The sequence below is a fragment of the Labeo rohita genome, chromosome 14 (assembly GCF_022985175.1).
Source record: "Labeo rohita strain BAU-BD-2019 chromosome 14, IGBB_LRoh.1.0, whole genome shotgun sequence".
Taxonomy (NCBI): Eukaryota; Metazoa; Chordata; class Actinopteri; order Cypriniformes; family Cyprinidae; genus Labeo; species Labeo rohita.
Genome location: NC_066882.1, coordinates 26,038,705 through 26,064,889, shown reverse-complemented (window position 1 = coordinate 26,064,889; position 26,185 = coordinate 26,038,705). Strand labels below are relative to the sequence as shown.

At 32.4% G+C, this 26,185-nt stretch overlaps 1 protein-coding gene across 2 annotated transcripts; it reads left to right on the top strand.

Annotated features, from left to right (window-relative positions):
- fbxw11a (F-box and WD repeat domain containing 11a) lies at positions 1-25,964 on the top strand. Of its 2 annotated transcripts, XM_051127352.1 has the most exons (14): positions 38-157; positions 5,466-5,570; positions 8,288-8,356; positions 9,166-9,385; positions 9,788-9,974; positions 13,734-13,824; positions 13,943-14,080; positions 14,166-14,284; positions 17,715-17,964; positions 18,084-18,202; positions 19,387-19,497; positions 19,618-19,696; positions 22,865-23,029; positions 25,090-25,964. In XM_051127352.1, exons 1-13 carry the CDS (start codon positions 119-121, stop codon positions 23,024-23,026), a joined length of 1,689 nt encoding a protein of 562 aa, XP_050983309.1. In that variant the 5' UTR covers positions 38-118; the 3' UTR covers positions 23,027-23,029; positions 25,090-25,964. The 2 variants fall into 2 exon arrangements, with proteins under 2 accessions (XP_050983310.1, XP_050983309.1); XM_051127353.1 differs by lacking the exon at positions 5,466-5,570 and having other exon boundaries at positions 1-157.
- The last annotated feature ends 221 nt before the right edge of the window (positions 25,965-26,185 follow it).

Below are 26,185 nucleotides of genomic sequence, written 5' to 3'. Positions count from 1 at the left end.
TTATGCTGTAATGTCGGTGTGGCTCCATGTTTTGTAGGCGTCTGTTGTTTCTCTTTTCGCTCGGGTTCACCGACGGGTTTCCATTTTCACGGTTGGATTCAACCAGAACAACAATAATATGGATCCGGACATGGATGACAAAACCCTAGAGCTGATGGTACGTGCGGAACAACATACACGACACTGTCTGAATATGTGATGGTCGTGCTGGTGTGGATGTTTATATTTGTTGTAATGCAGTATAACGCGGGCTAGAGAAGGAGGAGGACAAAAACACAGCGGCGGCCCGAATCGATATGAAACATTCGGCTGTTATCATGTTGCGCTATAATGATTGGTTTGAGTTTTGTCGTCAAACCGACTTTTCGCTCACGATTCGACGAGTATATCGCGTATGAATGTCGAGGAAGCGTTTGCGTTCGCCGGAGGATCCGAACGGTCATTGCGGCACCGCTGCGCCACTGCGCGCGTCATATATCATAGTCGTTATGCGCTTTATGGGTCATATACATACGGACTTGATCTGTTGTATACAGTCTAGAGGTGACTTATATATCACATACATATGCTCTCTATCTCTTATATATATAAAACGATGTATAGGCTAGTTATATAGCATACACTTTATGTTCGCTTCATATAGTAAACAATATGTGATTCATTATTAAACAGTCTGTACGCGTTTCATATATTAATATACGTGCTATTCACATATGTGTCGGATCTATCACATATTGCCTATATTCACTTAATACATGTGGTTTATATGTTAAACAGTATATGCGCTTCATATATCACATGCTGTTTTTGAGCTTTATCACTTATATAGAGTTATATATTTTAAATAATTTATGTGCCTCATGTCGCATATAGTATATATGTGCTAAATATATTAACACATATAGATTATATGAGCTTAATGCAATAAACTGTCTATATGTGCTTCATATATCACATTGTATAAACGTATATAAACAATCTATAAGTGCTTTCTGTATAACATTGTTTGTATGATCTTAATTTAGTAAACAGTCTATATGTGGTTCATATGTGCTTTACATATCTAAAATATATATACTTTTCATACATTTCATTCATGTGCTTCACATATGACAGTCTGTTTGTGCTTCAGACGATGTATGTGAAATCTGAATGTAAATGTTCATCCATATGCATTTAATATATCACGTACAGATCATATGTGCTTATGTATAGCTGCCTGGAGGCTGTGAAAATCAGCTTGATATATCGTCATCTATATGCTGTATTTGAATGTTTAGAATCTGTATACGCTTCATATAGCTTACACAACATATATGTCCTTTATTCACTATGTAAACAGTTTGATATGTGTTTAGTACCACTTCTATATGTCCTGGATATCATTGCATACAGTATATGTGACCCTGGACCACGAAACTAGTCATATGGGTCAATTTTTTGAAATTGATATTTATACATTACCTGAAATCAGAATCAGAAAACTTTATTGATCCCGCAGGAAATTGCTTATGTGATGACTACCACAACACACAAAACACAGAAACACAAAAACAATTTAAAATAAAACAAAATAAAATAAATCTAAATAACATCTATAGAAAGAAAACAACTACAATATAAACAAACTATGCTACACACAGAAATGCTTGATATAATATCTATCTATCTGTAAGTCACGCAACTGAGTGAAAAACTACTAACGTAAGTGAAAATTTAAAATAAATTATTGCACTTTAGAAAATCAGTAATAATTAAATACTATTAAGTAATATTCAATACTAAAAAGTAATATTGACCAAATAGTAATATTACACATGAAAACTATTGCACATAAGTTATTGCAAATAATTAAGTAATTTAGCACCCATTTAGAGAACAACAAATAATATTGCACATAATAATATTTTAGCACCTGGTAAGAACATTGCACAGTATTACACATAGTAGACTGTTACACATCCTAGCAAAGTAATACACACAGTCTTCCACACACTGATAGTTTTAACCCATGATAAATATACAGCAAAAGCAACAAACTGTTGCACGGATTACTGTGAGGGTAAGTGACTGAGGGAGGAGTTATACAGTCTGATGGCAGTGGGAAGCCGAATAAATAAGCTTTCCATTGACATACAGTTTGTTAGGACAATATTTGGCTGCGATACGACTATTTGAATTAGAGGTGCAAACAAAAAAAAAAAAATCAATATATTGAGAAAACTTTTAAAGTTGCCCAAATGAAGTTTTTAGCAGTGCATATTCAAAATCCAAAAATACAAATACAAAATATCTTCATGGAACATGATCTTTACTTAACATCCTAATGATTTTCGGCACCGAAAAAAAAAAAAAAGATCATTTTGGCCCATACAATGTATTGTAGGCTATTGCTACAAATATACCCATGCTACTTATGATGGTCCGGAGTCACATATGTGCTTCATTTATGACAATCTTTGTGTTTATTGAAGTCTGTATTTACTTATATTATGTACTGTCTACATGCATCATGTGTTACAAAGTCTATTCATGCTTATGACATTGTCCACATTGCATAAAAACATCTATTAAATGACTAATTAGTAATGTTAATGTTATTCACATTTACTAAACTGCCACATGCGCTATTATTTTCTACACATCTGTGCCCTAGTAAGTCATGCATAGTTTAATCTTAGTGTAAACGATGAACACCAGGGTGTAACCGGTTGAGTCTCTCTAGATCTGTCGTGATTATGCTAGTCTTCATCTGGGGTCATGTTAGGTTGAGTTTAACAACAGCCTCTCTGTTAAAGGCCAGCTGCCTGGAGACACAGCGCCTGGTTTGTTTTCATTGGGATTTGGAGTTTGTTCTTTTATTAGTGGTTTCAAATGCAGGTCTGTTGAATGGTTAATATTAGTGTGAGGAGTAGTAAGATAGTAAAACACGTCTTACAATTTAAAAGGATAGTTTACACAAAAATGAAAATCATCAGCATTTGTTGTTGTCCTGTATGAGTTTCTTTCTTCTGGTGAACACAAAAGAAAATATTTTAAAGGATGTGGGTAACCAAAGAGATTCAGATCAGCATTTTTATCACACTACTGAAGTCAGTGGAGACCAGCAACTGTTTGGTTACCTATTATTCAAAATATATTCTGTGTTCAACAAAGAAATGCACACATGAACACCTTGAAGGTAAATAAAGGATGACAGAATTTAAATTTTTAGGTGCGCTTTCCGTTTAAGGTTTTAATAAACAATTTTATGAAATTAGCTCAATGTATATATATTAATTAAAATTAATATTGTGTATGTGTATGCTGATAAATGGATCAAAGTACATTACAAATAATATATTTATAATTAATTTAATGTTTCATTAATCATAATAGAACTAATTATTAAAAAAATAAAATAATTTACTGTTCAAATTCTAAAGGTTTAAATAACCTTAAATAAACCTTAAATAATTTTATTACACTAGCTAAATTTTTTTTGTATATTTAAATAATAACATCAATTTAAATAATTAAGTATATGAAATAAGAAAATACACATAATATATATATTAATAATTAATAGAGTCATTTAAATTAAAAAAACAAAAACTAACTAAATAAATAAATAATATACCATTTTTAAATTTGACTTCATTGAGTGTCATGCACAAACACACAGCGCAACGCTAGTGCATGAATGTCTCAAGTGTGTAAAGTTTGTGTTCCATATTCTTAACTAGCTCACGTTACCCTGGACCACAAAACCAGTCGTAAGGGTCAATTTTTTTGCAATTGAGATTTATACATCATCTGCAATCAGAATAAATAAGCTTTCCATTGATGTATGGTGTGTTAGGATAGGACAATATTTGGCCAAGATGCAAAAATTTTAAAAATCTAGAATCTGAGGGTGCCAAAAAAAAAACGAAAAAAACAAAACAAAACACAAATATACCTGTGCTACTTATTAGGGATGGGCGATATCGTATCATTTGCGATATACCGGTAAAATATTTCCCCACGATAAGAATTAGTCTTCCTGTGATAATAACAATAAAGTCTAATTGTTGATATATTTGTGTGTGCGTATCATTAAATGAGGAGCTTCAATCTGGAACTGGTTTGGTCAAAACTGTGCAGTGCTATAAAAATCGGTCTGAGCCTTGGATAATATTAACTGTACTGATGCAGTTTTGCATGTGTTTGAGCCTGTTTACAAACCTGTTGTCCAACAAAGATGTCGATTATTGGCATGTTTTCCTCCAAAATTAACTTTAAAACATTGTCAAGTGTTTAAAAATAACCTTTTGAAAATCGTCCGTGGTTTCATATCACAGAATGAGACTGAAATCATACTATTTTATAGTATTATAAAAGCTATGTTGATTAGCATTGCGTTATAAATGTACTTTATCCTTATAAAAAAAAAAAACAAAAAAACAAGATTGCTTGAAGAACACAGACAAACCATATATTGTAGCAATTGTATGTTTATTGTTTTTAAGCTTCCTCAGTTAAAATTCCTCTATCTGCATTTTATTCAGCTACAGCGATAACCGGTTTAGAGATTCCTGAAGCGTCGTCAGTACTCCTACTTTTGCTGTAAGGCACATGTGGAGTTTCTGCGCAAGGGCGCCCTCCGGCTTCCAAATCAGAAAGAGCTTTATTACTAAGTGTGTTTCGTCTTAATATTAGGAGCTTCCAGTAGAGAAAGTGCAATTTAATTCACATTCCAGTGAATTTAACAGTCATTACATTACATGTGTACTCAGTAATGCTCACAACACCCTATTTTGGGTAAAAATAGGAAAAATCATGCTTTTCTCTAAAGAAACAGGATTTCCTTGAATTATCGTCATTGATATCATTATCGCAATAACTACCAGGAAGTATCATGATAAATTTTTAAGCCCATATCGCCCATCCCTACTACTTATGACTGGTTTTGTGGTCCAAGGTCACAAATTGTAATGGAGTGCAGAAGGGGAGGAGCTTATTAGGCCACTCCTTCTTTCTCGCTCTGTCTACTCATAATTGTGTTTGTTGGTCTGTGTAAAACACTGTCTGCAGGAGTGTGTGCGTGTGTGTGTGTTGCTCACTGTTGCTCTAATACTGTTTTTTCCCCTCACTTTCCTCACTGACTCTACTCTTTTCTCTTTTTCACACTGTTTCACTTGTTCGACCCTCACGCCACTTTCGTTATTTGCATGCTGCTTTCTTTCTTTCTTTCTTGTTGTTTATTCTTTCCTGTTTGTTTGCTTATTCCTTATTTTCTGTGTTCGTCAATATGTTTATTCTTTCTGTCTTACCCTTTGTATTGCTTGTTCTTTTCTTTCTGCCTTTCATTCTTTTCCTCCTTGGTTTGCTGTTCTTTCATTCTGACTTTCTTCTCTTGGTCTTTGTTTGTTCTCTTTATCTTTTTCTCTTTCTGTTTTTCCTCCTGTTTTCTCTCTCTCTCTCTCTCTCTCTCTCTCTCACAGTGTTCTTTGCCTCGTTCTGTCTGGCTGGGTTGTTCGTCGGTGGCAGAGAGTCTGTGTGCTCTCAGATGCCTGCAGAGCCTCCCGTCCTCCCGGGCCCACAACCAGGTTCTGCTCTTCTCTTCTCTCCTCTCCACTCCTCCTGTCCGTCCGTCCGTCTCATGCACTGGTTGTGTGTCTGTGTGTTTGGCTTTTTGTCTCTAGATGTGATTGACTGACATATAAGGCTGATTTTTAAATTTGTAGATGTCTAAGTTTACTGCACTGTAATTCAGTCTGTATAAGAAAATAGAGGAGGAAATGCTGAAGAGCAGAGTGGTTGTTTGTTGCCACCCTCTATCTCTGTTTTTCTTTCTGCTTGCCTGTCTGTGTCTGCTTTAGTCTCACCTCATATCTCATATCTGAACTTTTTTCTTTGTGAAACACACACTTATATTAAAATTTGAACAAAAGGGACAATCCAATTTTAATCAATACTAAAGTGACCCGACAATATTTAGGGCCAGTACCATTTTATTTAAAGAAAGTGAGGACACATGAAATTGATCGAAGGTTTTCTGTTTCAAATAAATGCTATAATATGTTTATTAAATAACCTAGAACAATAAGATTTATCAGGGTTTCTACAAAAATATGACGCAGCATAAATGTTTTCACCACTGATAATAATCAGAAATATTTCTTGAGCAGCAAATCAGCATATTAGAATGATTTCTGAAGGATCATGTGACACTGAAGACTGGAGTAATGATATTTAAAATTCAGCTTTGCACCACAGGAATGAAATACATTTTATAATTTATTGACATAGAAAATACTTATTTTGCATTGTAATTATCGGTTTGTAAACGTTCGGGATGCGCGCGCATCATGGTTGCAGAAAACCCTGGTGAGATCGCCTTTACGGCTAGAGAATTACATGGATATGGTACAAAATAGTTAAATTAAAAAAAAATTGTAGATTATATTGATTTAGATGTAATTTTTAAAATGTTCTCCACATAATACAAGAGCTTGTCACTCAGCGATAAGCACTGTTATTCTAAAAAATTGACGTTAGATATTGGGATAGTCTTACAGATATGTATTTTTTGTGGGAGGAGCCTGTCTGGTGACAGAAAATGATGGTTTTCAAGTGGTAATCTATGGAGCTGTGGAATAAAATAATAAAAAAAAAGGTAAATCTGATGTTATATTTCAAAATTCTGACTTTATTCTTGCAATTCCTAGATTATATCTCAATTCTAATAAGGAAAAACAACTTGTCATTCTCTCTTTTCTTCTCTCAGAGTAGTTTATATCCCACACTTCTGCCTTTTTTCCCCTCAGAATTGACACACTCACTGTTTTTGAGTTAAATCGAGTTAGAGAGTCCAAAATAGGAGATAACTTGCATTTGCAAGAAAAAAAAAAAAAAATAAATAAATGTTATTTAAATATAAGTAATAAGTTTAAATAATATTTGAAGCTGTAACTGAGGGGTTAATACAATACGTCCCCTATAAACAGCATATGTGAATATTATGTATTGTTTAAATCAAATTTATGCTTTAAAAGTAGAGTAATCATAGCAGTTTTCATCCATAGCATGTCCGTTTAAACATATGCGTTTGACTTCAAATGGCGTCTTTGATAACAGTATTCTATAAAAATGGTTTGCATTCCAATTTTGACATCAAAAGGCACAAAAATTGTTTTTCTCTCTCATTCCATGGATTTTACCCGTTTACCTCCACTTGTTACCAGTGTTTTTCTGCAACCACTATGCACGCTCGGCTGCAAGTGACATAACTGTGACGTCTACTCCAAATTGGTCTATATTGCTGTTTTTATAGTATTAATAATTCCAGGCTTTTAGTAGTGATTGCTCTTGTTCCAGTCCCATAATACATTGTGCTGACCTCAGTGAAAAATAAACCTGGGATGCAGATGAAGTGAGAGAGGTGTTTATTTTAACTAAATGTAGATAAAATGGTTCAGTACAACTAAAATTGTGATCTTTGCAACATTCTATTGCCAAACTTTATTGAAATCAGCTGACAGCTCATAGTATTGAAATTGACAGTCAGTATTGTTTGTTTGTGGTTAGTTAGTGGGTGATGTTGCTAGTTAATGTGGGTTCTACATTTGTGTGAACTTGATTTTATACATCCATTAAATTCACCAAAATACCAGCTGAATTAAAGACATGTAAACTTCAAAAATAAAGTTAACATAAGTTGAAAAAGATGCTTCTGCATTTGACACTCACGGATACAGACACTTACTTTAATATTTTGTTCTATTTCAAAAAGTTTCATTTATATGTGTAAATGAATTCACTCAAGCCACAGTACATGTGTTTAAGGTGGGATATTAGTGCACCATGTGTATTTACGGCAGGTTTCATCAATTCAGCGTTCTGTCTTTATCTTTGTGTTTCACTGTTTGCTTTGTCAAATCTGCACATGCATGTAATTGTGTGTTTTTAACCCTTTGTGTGATTAAGACTGTTTAAACACGCCAAGCTGACCAATCGATTTAAAGCAACAGTTCAGCTGTAAATGAAACTCCTCCCACTTGTCCTTAAGCTCCTCCCACCCCACATATATTTTCTTTTTGTGAAAGCTGCAGTGGAACTGACAGAAGATTTAAAGTTTGTTCTCACAGAGCTGAATCTGTTTGTTGGTGTTTGCCCTCTCCATGTGCATGTTAAACTGCTCCTTTTTTTTTTTTTTTTTTTTACAATGTTTTACTCAGAATGCACCATTTAGACTGATTCTTTATCTGTCACTCAGTCAGACACATGTTTAACACCTGTTGCTCTCTTGTGTGTCTCTCTATAGGGCATGACGGTGATGGAGTCACAGAATAACACAGGTGACGTCTCACCAAAGAAGACAACAGTGTTCAAGGTGTGTGTGAAAAAGAGATATTTACATTCCCATCTGAATCCATAAAAATAAAAATTTCCAGCTGAATTGCCTGCCAAGGTCATGTGGTCATTTAATTACCCTCTGAGTTTATAAGAAGAAATCAATTCAGAAGCAAAATACGGTAAATGTTGTGCTTCACTGTAGTCTGTGTGCAGTTTAAAAATAGACTTTTATTTCTGAAATGCTGAAACTGTTTACACGAATGTTACGTTACCGCTCCACTACAGCGAGTGGGAGCAAAAAAACAAACAAAATGAAAACATGCAATGCATTTTTAAAATGTATTATATACTTTTAAATAACTTGGTGCTTACACAACTAGTTTTACTAGTTGACCAAGTAGCAGTGTTATTTTACTTTCATGGTTTTTTTTTTTTTTTTTTTTTTAATATTTTGTGTGTTCTTTTTAGTTTTAGTTGAAGTTTTAACAATTTAGCTGTTATTGTCATTTTTATTAATATTTAAAAAATATGTCTCTAGTTTTTATTAGCTTATTTTTTCTGTTTTAGCTATTTTAGTACTTATAGTTAAACTAAATATAAATATACATAAAAATACATATATATGTATTTTATAAATGTATAAATATACATTTAAAAAAAAAAAATATATATATATATATATATATACACACACACATGCATGTTTGTTTTATTTTAATTCATTGTTTTCTTTTTTTACTTTTAGTTGAGTTCTTTTGGGTTAAATGTTTTAAAAAATGTTTTTAAAAAAGGTTGCCTTGGCAACTAACTGAAATAAAAAGTTTTTTAATCGTTTTTTTTGTCCAGTTCGGGAATGGTTCAGTGGCGGGTTCGAGGAAGAGGACGTCCCAGGGGAACTTCGACAAGGAGAAAGATCTGTGCATCCAGCTGTTTGATCAGTGGTCAGAATCAGATCAGGTGGAGTTTGTGGAGCATCTGATCTCACGCATGTGTCACTACCAGCACGGCCATATAAACTCGTACCTTAAACCCATGTTACAGAGAGACTTCATCACTGCGTTGCCAGGTAACTAACTCACACATAAGCGCACGTACCTCAAATCCTCCTACTCCAGCACATGCATTAGCAGAGTCAGAAATGTGAGTGTCGGCACATGGCCAGAGCCGCCTACTTACATCACTTTCACTACATCAGTTTGTTTGTATGCTTGTTTTTTATGCAATGTTTAGTGGAGGGTAAATCTTAAAATTGCTGATAATGAGTGTTAAACCAACCATAACGTCTTGCAGATTCTGCAAGGTATATGTAAACTAGTGACTGCAACGGTATCATGTCATGAAATATAAAATCTTATTCAGTTTTTTTTTTTCTAAGTGCCTCAAATAATGTTTTTGTTTGCAGTATGCATCAGGTGCTATGTGAATGTCAGTATTTGCACTGAATCTCACTGAATCTCTCTGTTTGTAGCTCAGGGTCTGGATCACATAGCAGAGAACATCCTCTCGTTTCTCGACGCTCGTTCTCTGTGCTCTGCTGAGCTGGTCTGTCGAGAATGGCAGCGGGTCATTTCAGACGGGATGCTCTGGAAAAAGCTGATTGAGAGGATGGTGCGCACAGACCCACTGTGGAAAGGCCTTTCAGAGCGCCATCAGTGGTAAAAACACACAGACACTTATTTGCTTTGCTTCACTGAACAAACGTGTAAAACTGTGCAGTCTTTTTTTTAAACGCTTGGTGGTGTTCAAGACAAGTACGTAATTATTAGTGATGTTCTCAACAAGAACATTATATTTCAGGTGACAAACTGTTTTTTAATGTCTACATAGTTTTTAAGTTTTATTTATTTTGGAATTTTAATTTAAAAAGATTAAAAAAAAAAAAAAAAAAGTTCAATCAAAAATGAAAATTCTGTCTTTAATTACTCACCCTCATGTTGTTTCAAACCCGTAAGACCTTTGTTCATCTTCTGAACACAGCTGTCCGACCCTGCATAGACAGCAATGCAACTGACACTTTCAAGACCCAAAAAGGTAGTAAGGACATTGTTAAAATAGTCCATGTGACATGGTTCAACTGTAATTTTATGAAGCGTAATTTGTCTTAATTTATCTTAATTTGTTTTCTGAAAATAAACAAAGGGCTTATGGGTTTGGAATAACGTGAGGGTTAATAATTACTGACAGAATCGGTAAACTCTCCCTTTAAGCCAGGGGTGTCAAACTCAATTTCTGGAGGCCCTGCAGAGTTTTGTTCCAACCTTGCTACAACACACATACTATGCAGTTTTCAATTAAAGGAAAAGTCCGCTTCCAGAACAACAATTCACAGATAATGTACTCACCCCCTTGTCATCCAAGATGTTCATGTCTTTCTGTCTTCAGTTGTAAAGAAATTATGTTTTTTGAGGAAAACATTTTAGGATTTTTCTCCATATAATGGACTTCATTGGTGCCCCATTTTGAACTGCCAAAATGTAGTTTAAATGCATCTTCAAAGGACTCTAAACTTCTTTATATATATCTACTTTATAAGCACAAAAGCTCATGTAGCACAGGCTCTGGGATGCGTTCACGACGCTACTTACTATTGAATCACGTCAAAAGGTCACGCAGAACGTAGGTGGAACTACAGACCCAGTGTTTACAAAGCGAATGCACAAAGACTAAGAAAGTGCAAGTAAATCAAATGCTGTTTACAAACAAAAAGGTACAATGTGTCGGACGATTCTGAAGTTGTAGGAGAAAATAAGATGGAGTTTTTCGCCATTCTCTACCTTTTTTAGCCGGAGTACACAGACGATGAACTTGGACATGATTCGTAGTAGTGATGGGAAGTTCGGATCATTTTACTGACTCGGACCTTTGAGTCTCATTCAGCAAAATGAACGAATCTTTTTTGAGTCATTTCGTTCATTTTAGCAAAATATAATTAAAATGTTACGTGTTACTTCCCTAACACATCTACTGCTTACACAAACGTTGATCACACTACAAACAAGACAAAACTATAATGCTATAAGAAACAGAAAAGATTAATTGTTTGCCTGGGTCTTTAGTCTATGATTAGCTCACCTCACCTCTTATCTGACAAGTTTTTGGGTTTGAGTCTTTCGTTCTTCACTTGACAGCCCCATAAGATGAACGAACGACTCGAAAAACCTGAAGGTGACAGGTGAACTAATTCCAGTACAGAACCTAATAGGATGTTGCACATGCGCGACTGAACGAATCACTCCCCGAGACGACTCGTTAGTCCGAGTCACATTGAAGATTCGTTCAAAATAAAAGAATCGTTCAAGAACGACCCATTACTAATTCGTAGCATTGTGAACGTGCATCCCAGAGCCTGTGCTACACAAGCTTTTATGCTTAAAAAGTATACGATCGTTTCGCTAGATAAGACCTTTCTTCCTCGGCTGGGAATGTTTAGAGCCCTTTGAAGCTGCATTTAAACTACATTTTGAAAGTTCAAAATCGGGGCACCAGTGAAGTCCATTATATGGAGAAAAATCCTGAAATGTTTTCCTCAAAAACCATAATTTCTTTACGACTAAAGACAGAAAGACATGAACATCTTGGATGACAAGGGGGTGAGTAAATTTTTTGTGAGTTGTTGTTGTGGAAGTGGACTTCTCCTTCAAGCCTGAAGGACTTGATTAGTTGGATCAGGTGTGTATAATTAAGGTTGCATCTAAACTCTGCAGGGCTGCGGCCCTCCAGGACTGGAGTGTGACACCCCTGCTTTAAGCTAACAGAAAATGAGAAATGTTGCCTTGGCAAATAGCTGTAAAAAAAATATGATTTTTAAAAATATTTTATTTTATTTCAAATAATGTTTATTACATTTCAGGTAATGAATATGTTTTGTTATAGTTTTTATTTTAGTTAATGATGATAATAATCCTGCTTGGTAATCATTGTATAGGTAGAGTAATAATAAAATTAAAAATGAGTCAAGTATGGAAAATAAATACACAGCCACCTTTGCACTTCAGGTGTGCATCAATAATTCATCAGTTTGTTGTCGGTTATTCCTATATGACGTGTAATCTGTCATCTTTCAGTCAGAACAGTGTTTGTTATTTTTGGCTTCAGAAACTCATTGTTATTAAATGCAAATTCGATCACATGCCTGAAATAATAGCACCGTGTGCTTCGGTGTGAATCATAGTTGGTGCTGACTAACCCAGACATTCATGTGATGATTGTGATTAATCACAAGGCACATCAATCCTGTGAAGTTATTGATATAATAATATATATATTATTTTAAGTGTGTGTTTGTGTGTAAAATATGTGCTGTGAATATTAATTGATCATTTATTATCTACCTATACCATGGTTACCATTACCACACTGGATTATCATCAACTACTAAAACAAAACCATTAAATATAAATAAATATATATATATATATATATATATATATATATATATATATTATTATTATTATTATTATTATTATTATTATTATTATTATTATTATTATTATATATATATTTTTTTTTTTTTTTAGTTACTGCACATGAAATAAATATTATTTATAAACATTAATTTGAATTATAATTATATATATATATATATATATATATATATATAAATAAGTGTAAAACTGTTAAATAGTGTTACGACCGTCTAGGGGTCTGTGTCGTAACAAAAAAACGAGTGTCACAACCAGAGAGATTTGGAAAACGTATTCTCTTTTTATTTCTGGGCAAAATATAAGGGTTCCAGCTTCAGAGGTTGACCATGCCAAAATAATAAACAAAATAGACTTCGTTTTAGATAAACTAAATTCCTGAGTCAAAAGAAAATAAAATAAAATACACAATCCTTCCCTAACTAAACCCTAAACCAAAAACAGAGTGCAAAATATGTACAGCAAAAGAAATGGCGTCAAACCTCCTACAACCCTTGAGTTGATGTTGAAAGTGCTATTTACAAAGAGTAATATATATTTAAAAATCGATGACTAACAAATCCGATACACAATCTACATTCGTATTCGAAACAGGCTTAAGTCACATCAACAACAAGACAAAACCGTTCTCTCTGGCAGGATACTCAAATACACAAAGATCGAATTGAAAAACGGAGACGCAACACAAAGATACACGCGGTGGCACGAAAGGCATCTGAAAGGTGTTTGGGGTGGTCCTTTTATTCTGATTGGTTGATGAGACGAACCAATCACCGCGTCCGGTGAATTATCTGGGGGGCACCCATCTGAAAAGCAAGCAAGTACACAAAGAACAGCAGAGGGCAGAATAACACAAACTCATAACAATAGTAATTGAAATAAAATCATGCCATGCACATGCTCGTGATGAATCATCATAACCAGTTCAGAATCATTTTGGTTGTTTATCCTTTGCTTGTATCTGATTGGCCTTTTTCTTGTTTTTGTCCTCAGGGAGAAATATTTATTTAAGAACCGAACAAACGAGGTTCCGCCCAATTCATACTACCATTCACTCTATCCCAAAATTATACAGGACATTGAGGTGAGAATCCATCTATTCATAAATCTGTCCTTTTGCTATCTCATTCATCCGATTACTTTTTTCATGCATCCATTCACCCGTTCATTCAGTCTCCTCTTTCCTTGTTTTGTTTGTTTAGACTATTGAAGCGAACTGGCGCTGTGGACGTCACAATCTTCAGCGGATTCAGTGCCGGTCAGAGAACAGTAAAGGTGTTTACTGCCTTCAGTACGACGACGACAAGATCATCAGTGGCCTGCGAGACAACTCCATCAAAGTACCTATCTGTCTGTCTGTCTGTCTGTCGTTTTGTCTATCTGTCATTCTGTCTGCTGTGCTGATCATCACATTCTCTCTGTCAGATCTGGGACAAACAGTCTCTGGAGTGTCTGAAGGTCTTGACGGGTCACACTGGTTCGGTTCTGTGCCTGCAGTACGATGAAAGAGTCATAGTGACGGGCTCCTCCGATTCTACTGTCAGGTACTTACACACTAATATTACAGTGACAGAATTGCTGACAGTGCAGAATTGCTTTCTTGAAAGAAATGAATACATTTATTCATCAAGGATGCATTAAATTAATCAGAAGTGACAGTAAAGACATTTATAATGTTACAAAAAAAAATCCAATTTGAAAAAAGTTCTTTTGAACTTTCTGTGTATCAGAGAATCCTGAAAAATAAAATGTAGCATGGTTTTCACAAAAATGTTATCATTGATAATAATTAGAAATCTTTTTTGAGCAGCAAATAAGCATATTAAATTGATTTTTGAAGCATTTCTGGTACTGCTGAAAGACAGGGCTATTATAGTTAAATTAAAACCATTAAAAAAAAAAAACTTTACTTGTGAAAAAATATTAACTGAAATAAACTGCATAAAAACATTTCTTATTTTAATTTAATTGAACCTGATGTACTAAAATAACTAAAACAAAAAATTGAAATTAAAATGAGTACATTGATATTATAGTTTTTGTTTGTATTACTAATTGTATGTATTACCTAAAAATTCTATATAGTTTTTAAGTTTGTTATTTTAATACTTAAAAAAAAAAGTACTTTTAAAGTATTTTAGCACTTCAAAAAACGGTAAAATAAATAAATATATTAAAAAAGCCTTAAACCTATAATTTTTATTTCATTTAACATAATAATTACACACAGTACACACATATATTAGGCAAATGCAAACTTTTATTTTGTATGCGATTAATCGTTTGACAGCCCTAGTTTTCTATTTTAATATACTTTAAAATGGAATTCATCCCTGTGATGCAAAGCTGAATTTTCAGCATCATTTCTTCAGTCTTCAGTGTCACATGATCCTTCAGAAATCATTCTGATATGCTGATTTATTATCAATGCTGGAAACAGTTGTGCTGCTTAATATTTTTTCTGAAAACTGATACTTTTTCGTTATTCTTTGATGAATAAAATGTTAAAAAGAACAGTGTTTATTTAAAATAGAAATCTTTTGTAACAATATACATTACAAAATGAAAAACAAAGTTTGGGTCATTTTTTTCTGTCTTTCTTTTTTTGAAATAAATTAATACTTTTTTCAGCAAGGATGTGTTAAATTGATAAAAGTGACAGTAAAGTCTTATATTGTTAGAAAATACTTATATTTTGAATAAATGCTGTTTTTTTAGTGTTTTATTTATCAAAGAATCCTGAAAAAAGTATCACAGGTTCCAAAAAAATATTAAGCAGCATAACTGTTTCCAACATTGATAATAAATCAGCATATCAGAATGATTTCTGAAGGATCATGTGACACTAAAGACTGGAGTAATGATGCTGAAAATTCAGCTTTGCAACACAGAAATAAATTATATTTTAAAATATATTAAAATGGGAAAACTGTTAAATTGCAATAATATATCATAATATTACCTTTTTCTGTATTTTTGATCTTTAAAATGACTTCTAAAAATCTTTATCCTTTAACCCTGAACAGCTATAAAAGGTATGGGAATTCGTAAGAAGCAAAATAAACATATAATATGCTGCAAAACTATATTACATAATTAGTTTGAAATGTTTCACACACATGCTGCCTCCGGCTGAAGAATCTCTATGGAGACAATGAGCTCACTTCCCTAAAAGCATTTAAAGCTCCGGCAGGAGTTCCGTCACCTTTTCCAGTGCGAGTATGTGTATGTTTCTCTCACCTGTGTGAGTTTGCGGGAACGAGCTGTACAGCTGCATAAATCAGGTTTACGTCACTCCGAGTGGAAGCGCAAACGGCCGGACGTTTAACACCTGGAGAAGGAAGCGGCTTTGTAATGTGATCCTGTTTAAAGAGCATTAACACATCAGTTGGCCACGTTCAACTCGAGCAGGATGTTTCAGCTGCTGGTGAGGTCGTTCACATGTAATTTACGGTCCATCCGTGTTTTGCACCTGCTGCGCTTGTTAATTTATGCCACTAGGGTTTTTCCTCCAACTTAGTTTGTTTTAATAACAGCTATGCCAAAAGAGCATAGCAGTTATTACAGAAGATATTTAGTACCTGAATTGCTGTAAAAGTAGTTTAGATTTATTTTTACTTAAATTTATTATTTCTTCAACCCTTTTTGTTTTTAAGGAAATTCTGTGCCACCAAAATGTCAAAAAAAGATGCATTAAATTGATCAGAAGTATCAAAAAACATATTTAAGATGTTACAAAAGATTTCTGTATCAGATGCTGTTCTTTTCTATTCTGTTAATTATAGAATCCTGAAAAATTAAATTCTGAAGGATCATGTGATATTGGAGTAATGATGCTGAAAATACAGCTTTGATCATAGGAATAAATTATGTTTTAAAATATATTCAAATAGAAAACAGTTATTTGAAATTGTAATTATATTTCACAATATTACTGTTTGTATTGTATTTTTGATCAAATAAATGATGAGCAGAAGAGAACCTGGAAAAAACCTGGAAAAAAAAAAACGTACTGATCCCAAACTTTTGTGTCAGTGAGAAATTTTTCAAATTTAATGTTAAATATTTTATTATAAACATCATTTATTTAATCAGTACACATGTTATAGCTATGTTCAGATCCATAATTTTTCTTTAGCTAGAAGGGACCTTATACTTGTTTTTGTGCCACTGAGATACTATTATTATTTTCATTGATATTTTTAATTAGTTCTTTATTTTTCAGATTTTCTTTTTGCGTTTATTTATTATTATTATTATTATTATTATTTTTTTTTACTTAAATATGTCTATATTGTTATTGATTTTTACACTACCAGTGATTTTTTTTTTTAACTATAATTTTTTTATGTCTCTTCTGCTCACCAAGCCTGCATTTATTTGATCCAAAGTACAGCAAAAACTGTAAAATTTGGAAATATTTTTACTATTTAAGATAACTATTTTCTATTTGAATATATTTTAAAAAGTAATTTATTCCTGTTATTTTAATGCTAAATTTTTAGCATCATTAGTCACGTGATCCTTCAGAAATCATTCTAATATTCTGATCTGCTATTTAAAAAAAAAAAAAAAAATGTTACTTGAGCAGCAAATCAGCACATTAGAGTGATTTCTGAAGGATCATGTGACACTGAAGACTGGAGTAATGATGCTGAAAATTCAGCTTTGATCACAGGAATAAATTACATTTTAAAATATAAACCAGTAACCCATGGGGGGGAGAAATCAACCCGTGGCAACAGTTTAAAAGTAGCCGAATTCCGCGGGAAATCCGCGATCTTGGCAACCCTGACATCAAGTTAAACTAGAAAACTATTTTTTTCAGGTAAGAAAAATCCTTTTATGTAATGGTTTCAGTATTAGTTTTAGTTAAAGAGCCATAAAAACCTCCGTTTACGGTAGTTGTGTACAAGCTCATGTTTCCTGTATAATGTGTAATAATCTGAAATATTTTTTCTCTGCCTCTCGCAGGGTGTGGGATGTTGTTTCTGGTGAGGTTCTCAACACTCTGATCCATCACAACGAGGCGGTTCTCCACCTGCGCTTCTGTAACGGTCTCATGGTGACGTGTTCGAAAGATCGCTCCATCGCCGTGTGGGACATGGCGTCCGCAACCGACATCAGCCTGCGCCGCGTGCTCGTGGGTCACCGTGCTGCCGTCAACGTGGTGGACTTTGACGATAAATACATTGTGTCTGCGTCTGGAGACAGAACCATAAAAGTGAGTAGGTGGGAGTGGTTGGGAGTGGTCAGTGGGTGGGCGGGGCTTTAGTGATGGGTGATTGGCAGCTGTTGCATGATAGTGAGGATGTAGTTGAAGGATTCTGCATATATTTGCAGGTGTGGAGCACAAGCACGTGTGAGTTTGTACGGACACTTAATGGTCACAAGCGCGGAATCGCCTGCCTTCAGTACAGAGACAGACTCGTGGTCAGCGGGTCCTCGGACAACACAATCAGGTTTTTAAAATTTAATTATTTGTTTTTATGTAATTGTTATTTTTAGTTTATTTATTAATTTTTAGATATGTTTTATTTATTATGTATTTACTGATAAATGCAGTAAAAACTGTAAGAATTTATCAGTACACATTTAATTTCTTTATATTTGAATTTCTTTAATTTCTTTATCTATATAATGTGAAATGTAAAAATAAGAACAATATGTATTGATTGAAGAAATTTCCATATTTTAGTGTTTATAATAATATATTTAACATTTAATTTGGTACATTTCTTTTTTTATTCTCTTTTTCTTTATTTTTTACATTCTTTAAAGAAGTCTTTTCTGCACACCAAGGCTTCATTTAATAAAACAAAAGTATAAACAGTAATATTATGAAATATTTTTAAAATTTAAAATATGTTTTCTGTGTAAACATTGTAAAATGTAATTTATTTCTGTGATGCTAAGCTAAACTTTTTTTTTTTTTAATCAATTTAACGCATCTTTCCTGAATAAAAATTTAACTAATTAAATTATTTTCTTATTAGCTAAAAATCTTGTTGACCCCAAACTTTTGAACAGTACTGTATTTTTAAGAATTTACAAACAAGAGGAAATATATAAAGAGTACCTTTTATGGTAACTAAGGATGTTTACACTCCAAAAATGACAAAAAAGCATCATAAAAGTATTTATGACAGGCTGTGTGACTTGCATTATAAAACAAGATTCTGAAGTCATACAAAAGCTTTGTGAGAAGTCATTTTTGACTTCCTCTTTTCTTCATTTTTCAGTAAGAATTGTTTAAATCGAAGTGTTTTCCTCGCACAAAACTATCATAAGCATTCAGAAGGCTTAAAATATTGTGTACAAGTTGTATAGACTACTGTTAGGATTTTTATGATGCTTTTTTTGTCCTTGACTCCTCATTCTGCAGTCTTAATTTTTTGTTTTCCACTGAAGAAAGAAGTCATGCTGGTTTGGAATGAGTAAGTAATGACAGAATTTACGTTTCTAGGTGGACTAAGACTTTAAACGCTCTATAAAACCTATCAGATTTTTGGTTTTCCACCGAAGAAAGAAAGTCATGCAGGTTTGGAATGAGTAAATGATGACGATTAAAATTTGAACTAACCCTGTAAATGGTCTATAAAAGCTCTCAAATCTTTAACATAGTTATATGTGTGTGTGTGGTCAGGCTGTGGGACATTGAGTGCGGGGCTTGTCTGCGTGTGCTGGAGGGTCATGAGGAGCTCGTGCGCTGCATCAGATTCGACAACAAGAGGATCGTGAGCGGAGCATATGATGGGTGAATAAACACACACACTCAGTCATAGCACCATCTGTTTCTGACAGGCTGTTCATTTGTCAAACTGGTTAATATCGAGCAGCCATAACTCACCCTCACATTCTCTCTGTTCATCTGCAGGAAAATTAAAGTGTGGGATTTACAGGCAGCTCTGGATCCTCGGGCCCCCGCCAGCACGTTATGTCTGCGTACACTCGTGGTGCGTGTGAATAAAATAATGCCATTTGTTTTGTAATTTGTATTTTTTATTTTTATTTTTTTTTAAATTTTATACCTGTTAATGATTTTTTTTTGGTGTCACATTCACATGATTCAAATTTAACAACCACAAGAGGTCACTGAAGGTTTATTTATCCTGCAGTTACCTCAGACAGTTTGAAATAATAATTTAGTTAACCTATTTAGAAATATATGTTAAATGTAAGTCATATTTCTCAAATAAGCAGTCCCTTCTTTAAAGCCAGTTTGCCAAGAAACAGACCAGTACCAGAAATACTAGTGTTAGTAACACACAGACATAAAGGAATGTGATGACTTAAATCAAGCGAATTAGTTAATTAGTTTTTGTTGAAATGCTTTATTGAAACAACTGCTTCACTAAAAGAATTACATTCCTAGTTATACTATTAAGCAAATGTTAAAATAAATAGATCTACTAAAAGAATTAGATTTCTAGATGTACTATTAAACACATTTTAAAACGAACTGATTCACTAAAATAACTACATTCCTATGTATACTGTTAAACAAACTTTGAAACAAATTGATTCACTGAAAGAATTGGATTCCCAAACTGATTCACTAAATGAATCAGATTCCTGGCTGTACTATTAAACAAATTTTTAAAACAAACTGATTCACTAAAAGAAACTGATTCCTAGCTGTACTGTTAAACAAACTTTGAAACAAACGGATTATCTAAGAGAATTCGATTCCCAAACTGAATTTACTAAAATAATTTGATTCCTAGCTAAACTGTTAAACAAACTTTGAAATGAATCAATTCACTAAAATAATTTGATTCCCAAACTGATTCACTAAAATAATCAGATTCCTAGCTAAACTGTTAAACAAACTGTGTAACAAATTAATTAAAAGAATTTGATTCTCAAACTGATTCTCTAAAAGAATGCGATTCCCAAACCGATTCACTAAAATAATTTAATTCCTAGCTAAACTGTTAAACAAACTGTGTAACAAATTATTTAAAAGAATTTGATTCCCAAACTGATTCACTAAAATAATTTGATTCCCAAACTGATTCACTAAAATAATCAGATTCCTAGTGATACTGTTAAACAAACTTTGAAACAAATTGATTCACTATAAGAATTGGTTTCCCAAACTGATTCACCAAGATAATCAGATTCCTAGATATACTGTTAAACAAACTTTCAAACAAATTTACTAAAAGAATTGGATTCCAAAACAGATTCACTAAGTGAATCTGTTTCCTTGCTGTACTATTAAACACACTTTAAAACAAATGGATTGTCTAAAAGACTTAGATTCCCAAACTAATTCAATAAAAGAATCAGATTCCTAGCTAAACTGTTAAACAAACTGTGTAACAAATTAATTATTTAAAAGAATTTGATTCCCAAACTGATTCACTAAAATAATTCAATTCCCAAACTGATTCACTAAAATAATCAGATTCCTAGTGAAACTTTGAAACAAATCAATTCATTAAAAGAATTGGTTTTCCAAACTGATTCACAACAAACTTTAAACAAACTTTGAAATGAATCAGTTCACTAAAAGAATATGATTCCCCAAACTGATTCACTAAAATAATTAGATTCCTAGCTAAACTGTTAAACAAACTGTGAAACAAACTGATTAATTAAAATAATTTGATTCCCAAACTGATTCACTAAAAGAATCGTATTTTTAGCGATACTGTTAAACAAACTGTGAAACAAATTAATTAAAATAATTTGATTCCCAAACTGATTCACTAAAATAATTTGATTCCCAAACTGATTCACTACAAGAATGAGATTCCTAGTGATACTTTTAAACAAACTTTTAAACAATTAATTCAATAAAAGAATTGGTTTCCCAAACTGATTCACTAAGAGAATCAGATTCCTAGATATACTGTTAAACAAACTTTAAAACAAACAGATTTACTGAATTGGATTTCCAAACAGATTCACTAAATGAATCTGATTTCTGGCTGTTCTATTAAACAAACTTTGAAACAAATGGATTCACTGAAAGAATTCAAATCCCAAACTGATTCACTAAAAGAATTAGATTCCTAGCTAAACTGTTAAACGAACTTTGAAATGAATCAGTTCACTAAAAGAATTTGATTTCCCAAACTGATTCACTAAAGAATTTGATTCCTAGCTAAACTGTTAAACAAACTGTGAAACAAATTAATTAAAATAATTTGATTCCCAAACTGATTCACTAAAATAATTTGATTCCCAAACTGATTCACTAAAAGAATCAGATTCCTAGCAATACTGTTAAACAAACTTTGAAACAATTAATTCACTAAAAGAATTGGTTTCCCAAAAAGATTCACTAAATGAATCTGATTTCTGGCTGTTTTATTAAACAAACTTTGAAACAAATTGATTCACTGAAAGAATTTGATTCCCAAACTGATTCACAAAAAGAATTAGTTTCATAGCTAAACTGTTAAACAAACTTTGAAATGAATCAGTTCACTAAAAGGATGTGATTCCCCACACTGATTCACTAATAGAATTAGATTCCTAGCTAAACTGTTAAACAAAATGTGAAACGAATTGATTAATTAAAAGAATTAGCTGTACTATTAAACAAAACTTTGAAACAAACTGATTCACTAAAAGATTAGAATTTCTAGCTGCTATTAAACAAATTTTCAAGCAAACCGATTCACTAAAAGACTATTAAACTATGTACTGTGTACTATTAAATATTAAATAGTATAGCTAGGAATCTGATTCTTTTAGTCAATCAGTTTGTTTAAAAAAAAAACATTTCAAAAAGAGTCAGTTCACCAGTTCAGTCTGCTCATCACTATATTCCCTTAACTCCCTGTGCTTTTAATACTAGTATTTCTAGTAGCCTACACTTTGACAAACTTGCTTCAAAGTTGTTTCCCCAGCACTAGATGACTGCTGATTTGAGAATTATGATTTTTTTTTTTTTTGCATTCATTTCCGTGTAAGTTAACTGAATGATTATTTCAACAGCTGAGCAATTAATACCCTGCTGAAAAATGTAGGTACGTCAGTAGCGTTGCTGCGTTTACTCCTCAACACCGTGCTCACGGTTTCTGACAGAGCTCTGGAGTGTTTACGTGTGCGTTACTGTATGTTTTCATGCTCTTTTAAGTGTGTGTTGTCATGGTAACCTCTCGCAGGAGCATTCTGGGCGTGTGTTCCGACTGCAGTTTGATGAGTTCCAGATTATTAGCAGTTCCCATGACGACACAATCCTTATATGGGACTTCCTGAATGTCTCCACCAATGGCCAGCCGGAGAGGCGATCGCCCTCACGGACATATACATATGTCTCCAGATAGCAGGTACACACATAGCCCAGAGTTTTCAATCATTTGCCAGATATGTATTTCATTACGTTTTATCGTTTTTGGTTTAGTTAAGCTTTAACTGTGTTTGGTGGTTTTACATGTTTGTCAGAAAGCCCTTAAGTTGTTGAGTTTCATTTTGTTCATATTGTAGTGGTAGTTTTTTTTCTAAAACTATTTAGTGTTTATTATAGTTATCTTTTTATTTTATATTATGTTACGTTATATTTATTTTATTAATGTTAAAACCATAAAATATTAAATACAAAAATAATTTTCAATTATTTGTATGTTAAATACTTTAGTTGTTCAGTGTCATTTGTGTTTATATTGTAGTGGTTATTATATTTACAATTTATTTTTCATATATTTTAAAATGCATTTATTAAAATAGTTTTTTGCTTAAAATTCTATTTAGTATTTAGTGTTCATTGTAGTTATTGTTTTATTATATTAATTTATATTTATGTTAAAACCACAAAGTATTAAATATGAAGGTAATTTTGTTGATAGTTTATTTTTAATGTATTTGGTAATTAAATACTGTTATTTAGTTGTTTTGTTTCATTTTTGTTCTTATTGTAGTGGTTATTATATTTACAATTTATTTTTCATGCATTTATTAAAATAGTTTTGTCTAAAATTATGTTTAGTTTTCTAGTGTTTATTATAGCTGTCTTTTAAATTTTTATTATATTCATTTATATTTATGTTAAAATCACAATATTAAATACAAAGATCTTTTTTGTTGGTAGTTTATTTTTAATTTGTGTTCATTAAACATTTTTCTTTAGTTTTGTAAATACGTTTTCTTTCATATTGCAGGGGTTATTATATTTATTTCTATTTATTTTTCATAATTTTAAGAATGCATTTATTAAAATAGTATTTTGTTTAGTTTTCTAGAGTTTATTATATATATATATATATATATTTTTTTTTTACATTATATTAATTTATATTTATATTATATTATTTATGTTAAAACCATAAAATATCAAATACAAAGATAATTTTCGTTGGTAGTTTAATTTATTTGTACATTAGTACTTTTCTGTAGTAGTTGTTTCATTTGTGTTTATATTGTAGTGGTTATTATATTTACAATTTATTTTTCGTGCATTTATTCAAATTGTTTATCTAAAATTCTATTTAGTTTTTTAGTGTTTATTAAAGTTATCGTTTTATTTTATATTATATTAATTTATATTTATTTTAAAACCACAAAATATTAAATACAAATATTTCATTTTAGTACTTTGGTAGTTTATTTTATTTTATAAAGTAGTTTGGTAGTTTTTTTTTTTATTTATGAGTTCATGAAATACTTTTCTTTAGTTTCTTTTTTGTTCATATTGTAGTGGTTATTATATTTACAATTTTTTTTTTATAGTTTTAAAAATTCATTTATTAAATAGTTTTCTGGTGTTTATTATAGTTATTTTATATTATATTAATTTATATCTATATTATTTATTTTAAAACCATATAATATTAAATACAAAAATACAAATTTTTGTTGGTAGTTTATTTTTAATCTATTTGTTAATTAAATATGTCTATAGTTCTGTCTCATGTTTCTTCATTATTGTGATTATTTTATTTATTGGGTTTGAAAAAAATATATTTTTGTCTAGAATTCTATTTCCTTCATATTTTAGTTTATTATAGTTTATTGTCTTTATTTTATACATGCTATTTTGTATAATGTTCAAGCCTTAAAAATATTAAATAAGAAAACATTTTTCATTTGTAGTGTTTATTATTTTCATGTATTTGTTCATTAAATATTTTTTTCTATATTTTTGTTTCATTTTTGTTTTTTAGTTTTGAAAATGTATTTGTTTAAAGTGTTCTTGTCTATAATACCATTTACATTCATACTCTAGTCATTATATTATTAAATTATGTGATTTTAAAATAATAAAATACTAAATATGAAAGCATTTTTCACTTGTTCATATTGTAGTGGTTATTATAGTTGCAACTTATTCTTCGTTCTTTTGAATTTTTGAATGCTTGTCTCTCTCACTCCTATGTCTGTCTCATCCATTCAGGTGCCTCTTTTATGTGCCAGTGTGTCCTGGGAGAGCTGAGAGCTGATTGGTTGTTGGCCGTGTCCGTCACAGAATGGTGCCTAGGGATCCGACTCCTCTTCTCTGACTATGAACTTACACAAAAACATACACAGATTCATGCTTTTGCCAAACACACAGACACACACATACACAACCCACACTAAAGATTCAAACACTCACACCATTGGGTTTCAGCACTGTTCTGCTTTATCTAATGGGGAAAAGACAAGCACAATCACACACACAGACGTTCAATAGCTTCAAACCGTATCTTTACTATCACTGCTGCTCAAATAACCAGAAAATCTGCACTACTAATAGCTCATATCCACACGGGGATCACTGAAGCTGGGACTTTAGGAGTGACGTACGGGTGAAGGACACGTGAATGAGACTTTGCGAGAGAAAGGGACTCGGACGGTAGCAACCTCTCGCCGAAATGACAGGAAATAGAGCGGTGAAGGTTCAGGACGTCTGCCGCCTTTGGTTTTCATGCCACATCTCTCTTCAGGACCAGGGACACACGTGTTTTTCAGGATGACGGCGTGAAGCAGAGGTCCGTCTGCATGCATGTGAGGATCAGCTGGGTGACTGTCTGCTCTGATGCCTCTTTCCCTTTTGTCTTAGTTTTTATGATTTTGTTTTTCTATTTAATTGGCCTCTTCATCTCTCCCGTATGGTTCTGCTAGGCATTGTATGTCTTTGTCATTCAATGTCTGGTTTGATTTCCTTCTGCCTGCTTGCTCATCGAGGGCTGAATCTAGTTGTAAACAAAATTGTCTTGTCAGATTGTGTTGTATATTAAAAAAAGAGTTTTTTAAGAAAAAGTATTGTGAATAAAGTACTTGACCATGTATCGCTCTATGGCCTGAAACATTTTACATAAGTGCACAAAGTTGCATTTTTTTCTTTGCTCAGTTTTTGTCTTTCAGGTCAACTGAGGTCATGGCAGAGGGAAGGTCTGAAGAGAATCTTCCTGAACAGGTTAGTTGAAGTTGAATAAGCTGTTGACATTTTAGTAGCTACCTAAATAATAATACGTCAGTTTTAAAGTCACAGATGTGTGAATGCAGAA

Bases quoted from the DNA above. Each gene is read 5' to 3' on its own strand.
- fbxw11a (XM_051127352.1), top strand. From the start codon at position 119: ATGGATCCGGACATGGATGACAAAACCCTAGAGCTGATG. The intron at 13,825-13,942 runs GTGAGAATCCAT...TTGTTTGTTTAG, and splicing joins AAATTATACAGGACATTGAG to ACTATTGAAGCGAACTGGCG. The intron at 19,697-22,864 runs GTGCGTGTGAAT...AACCTCTCGCAG, and splicing joins TATGTCTGCGTACACTCGTG to GAGCATTCTGGGCGTGTGTT.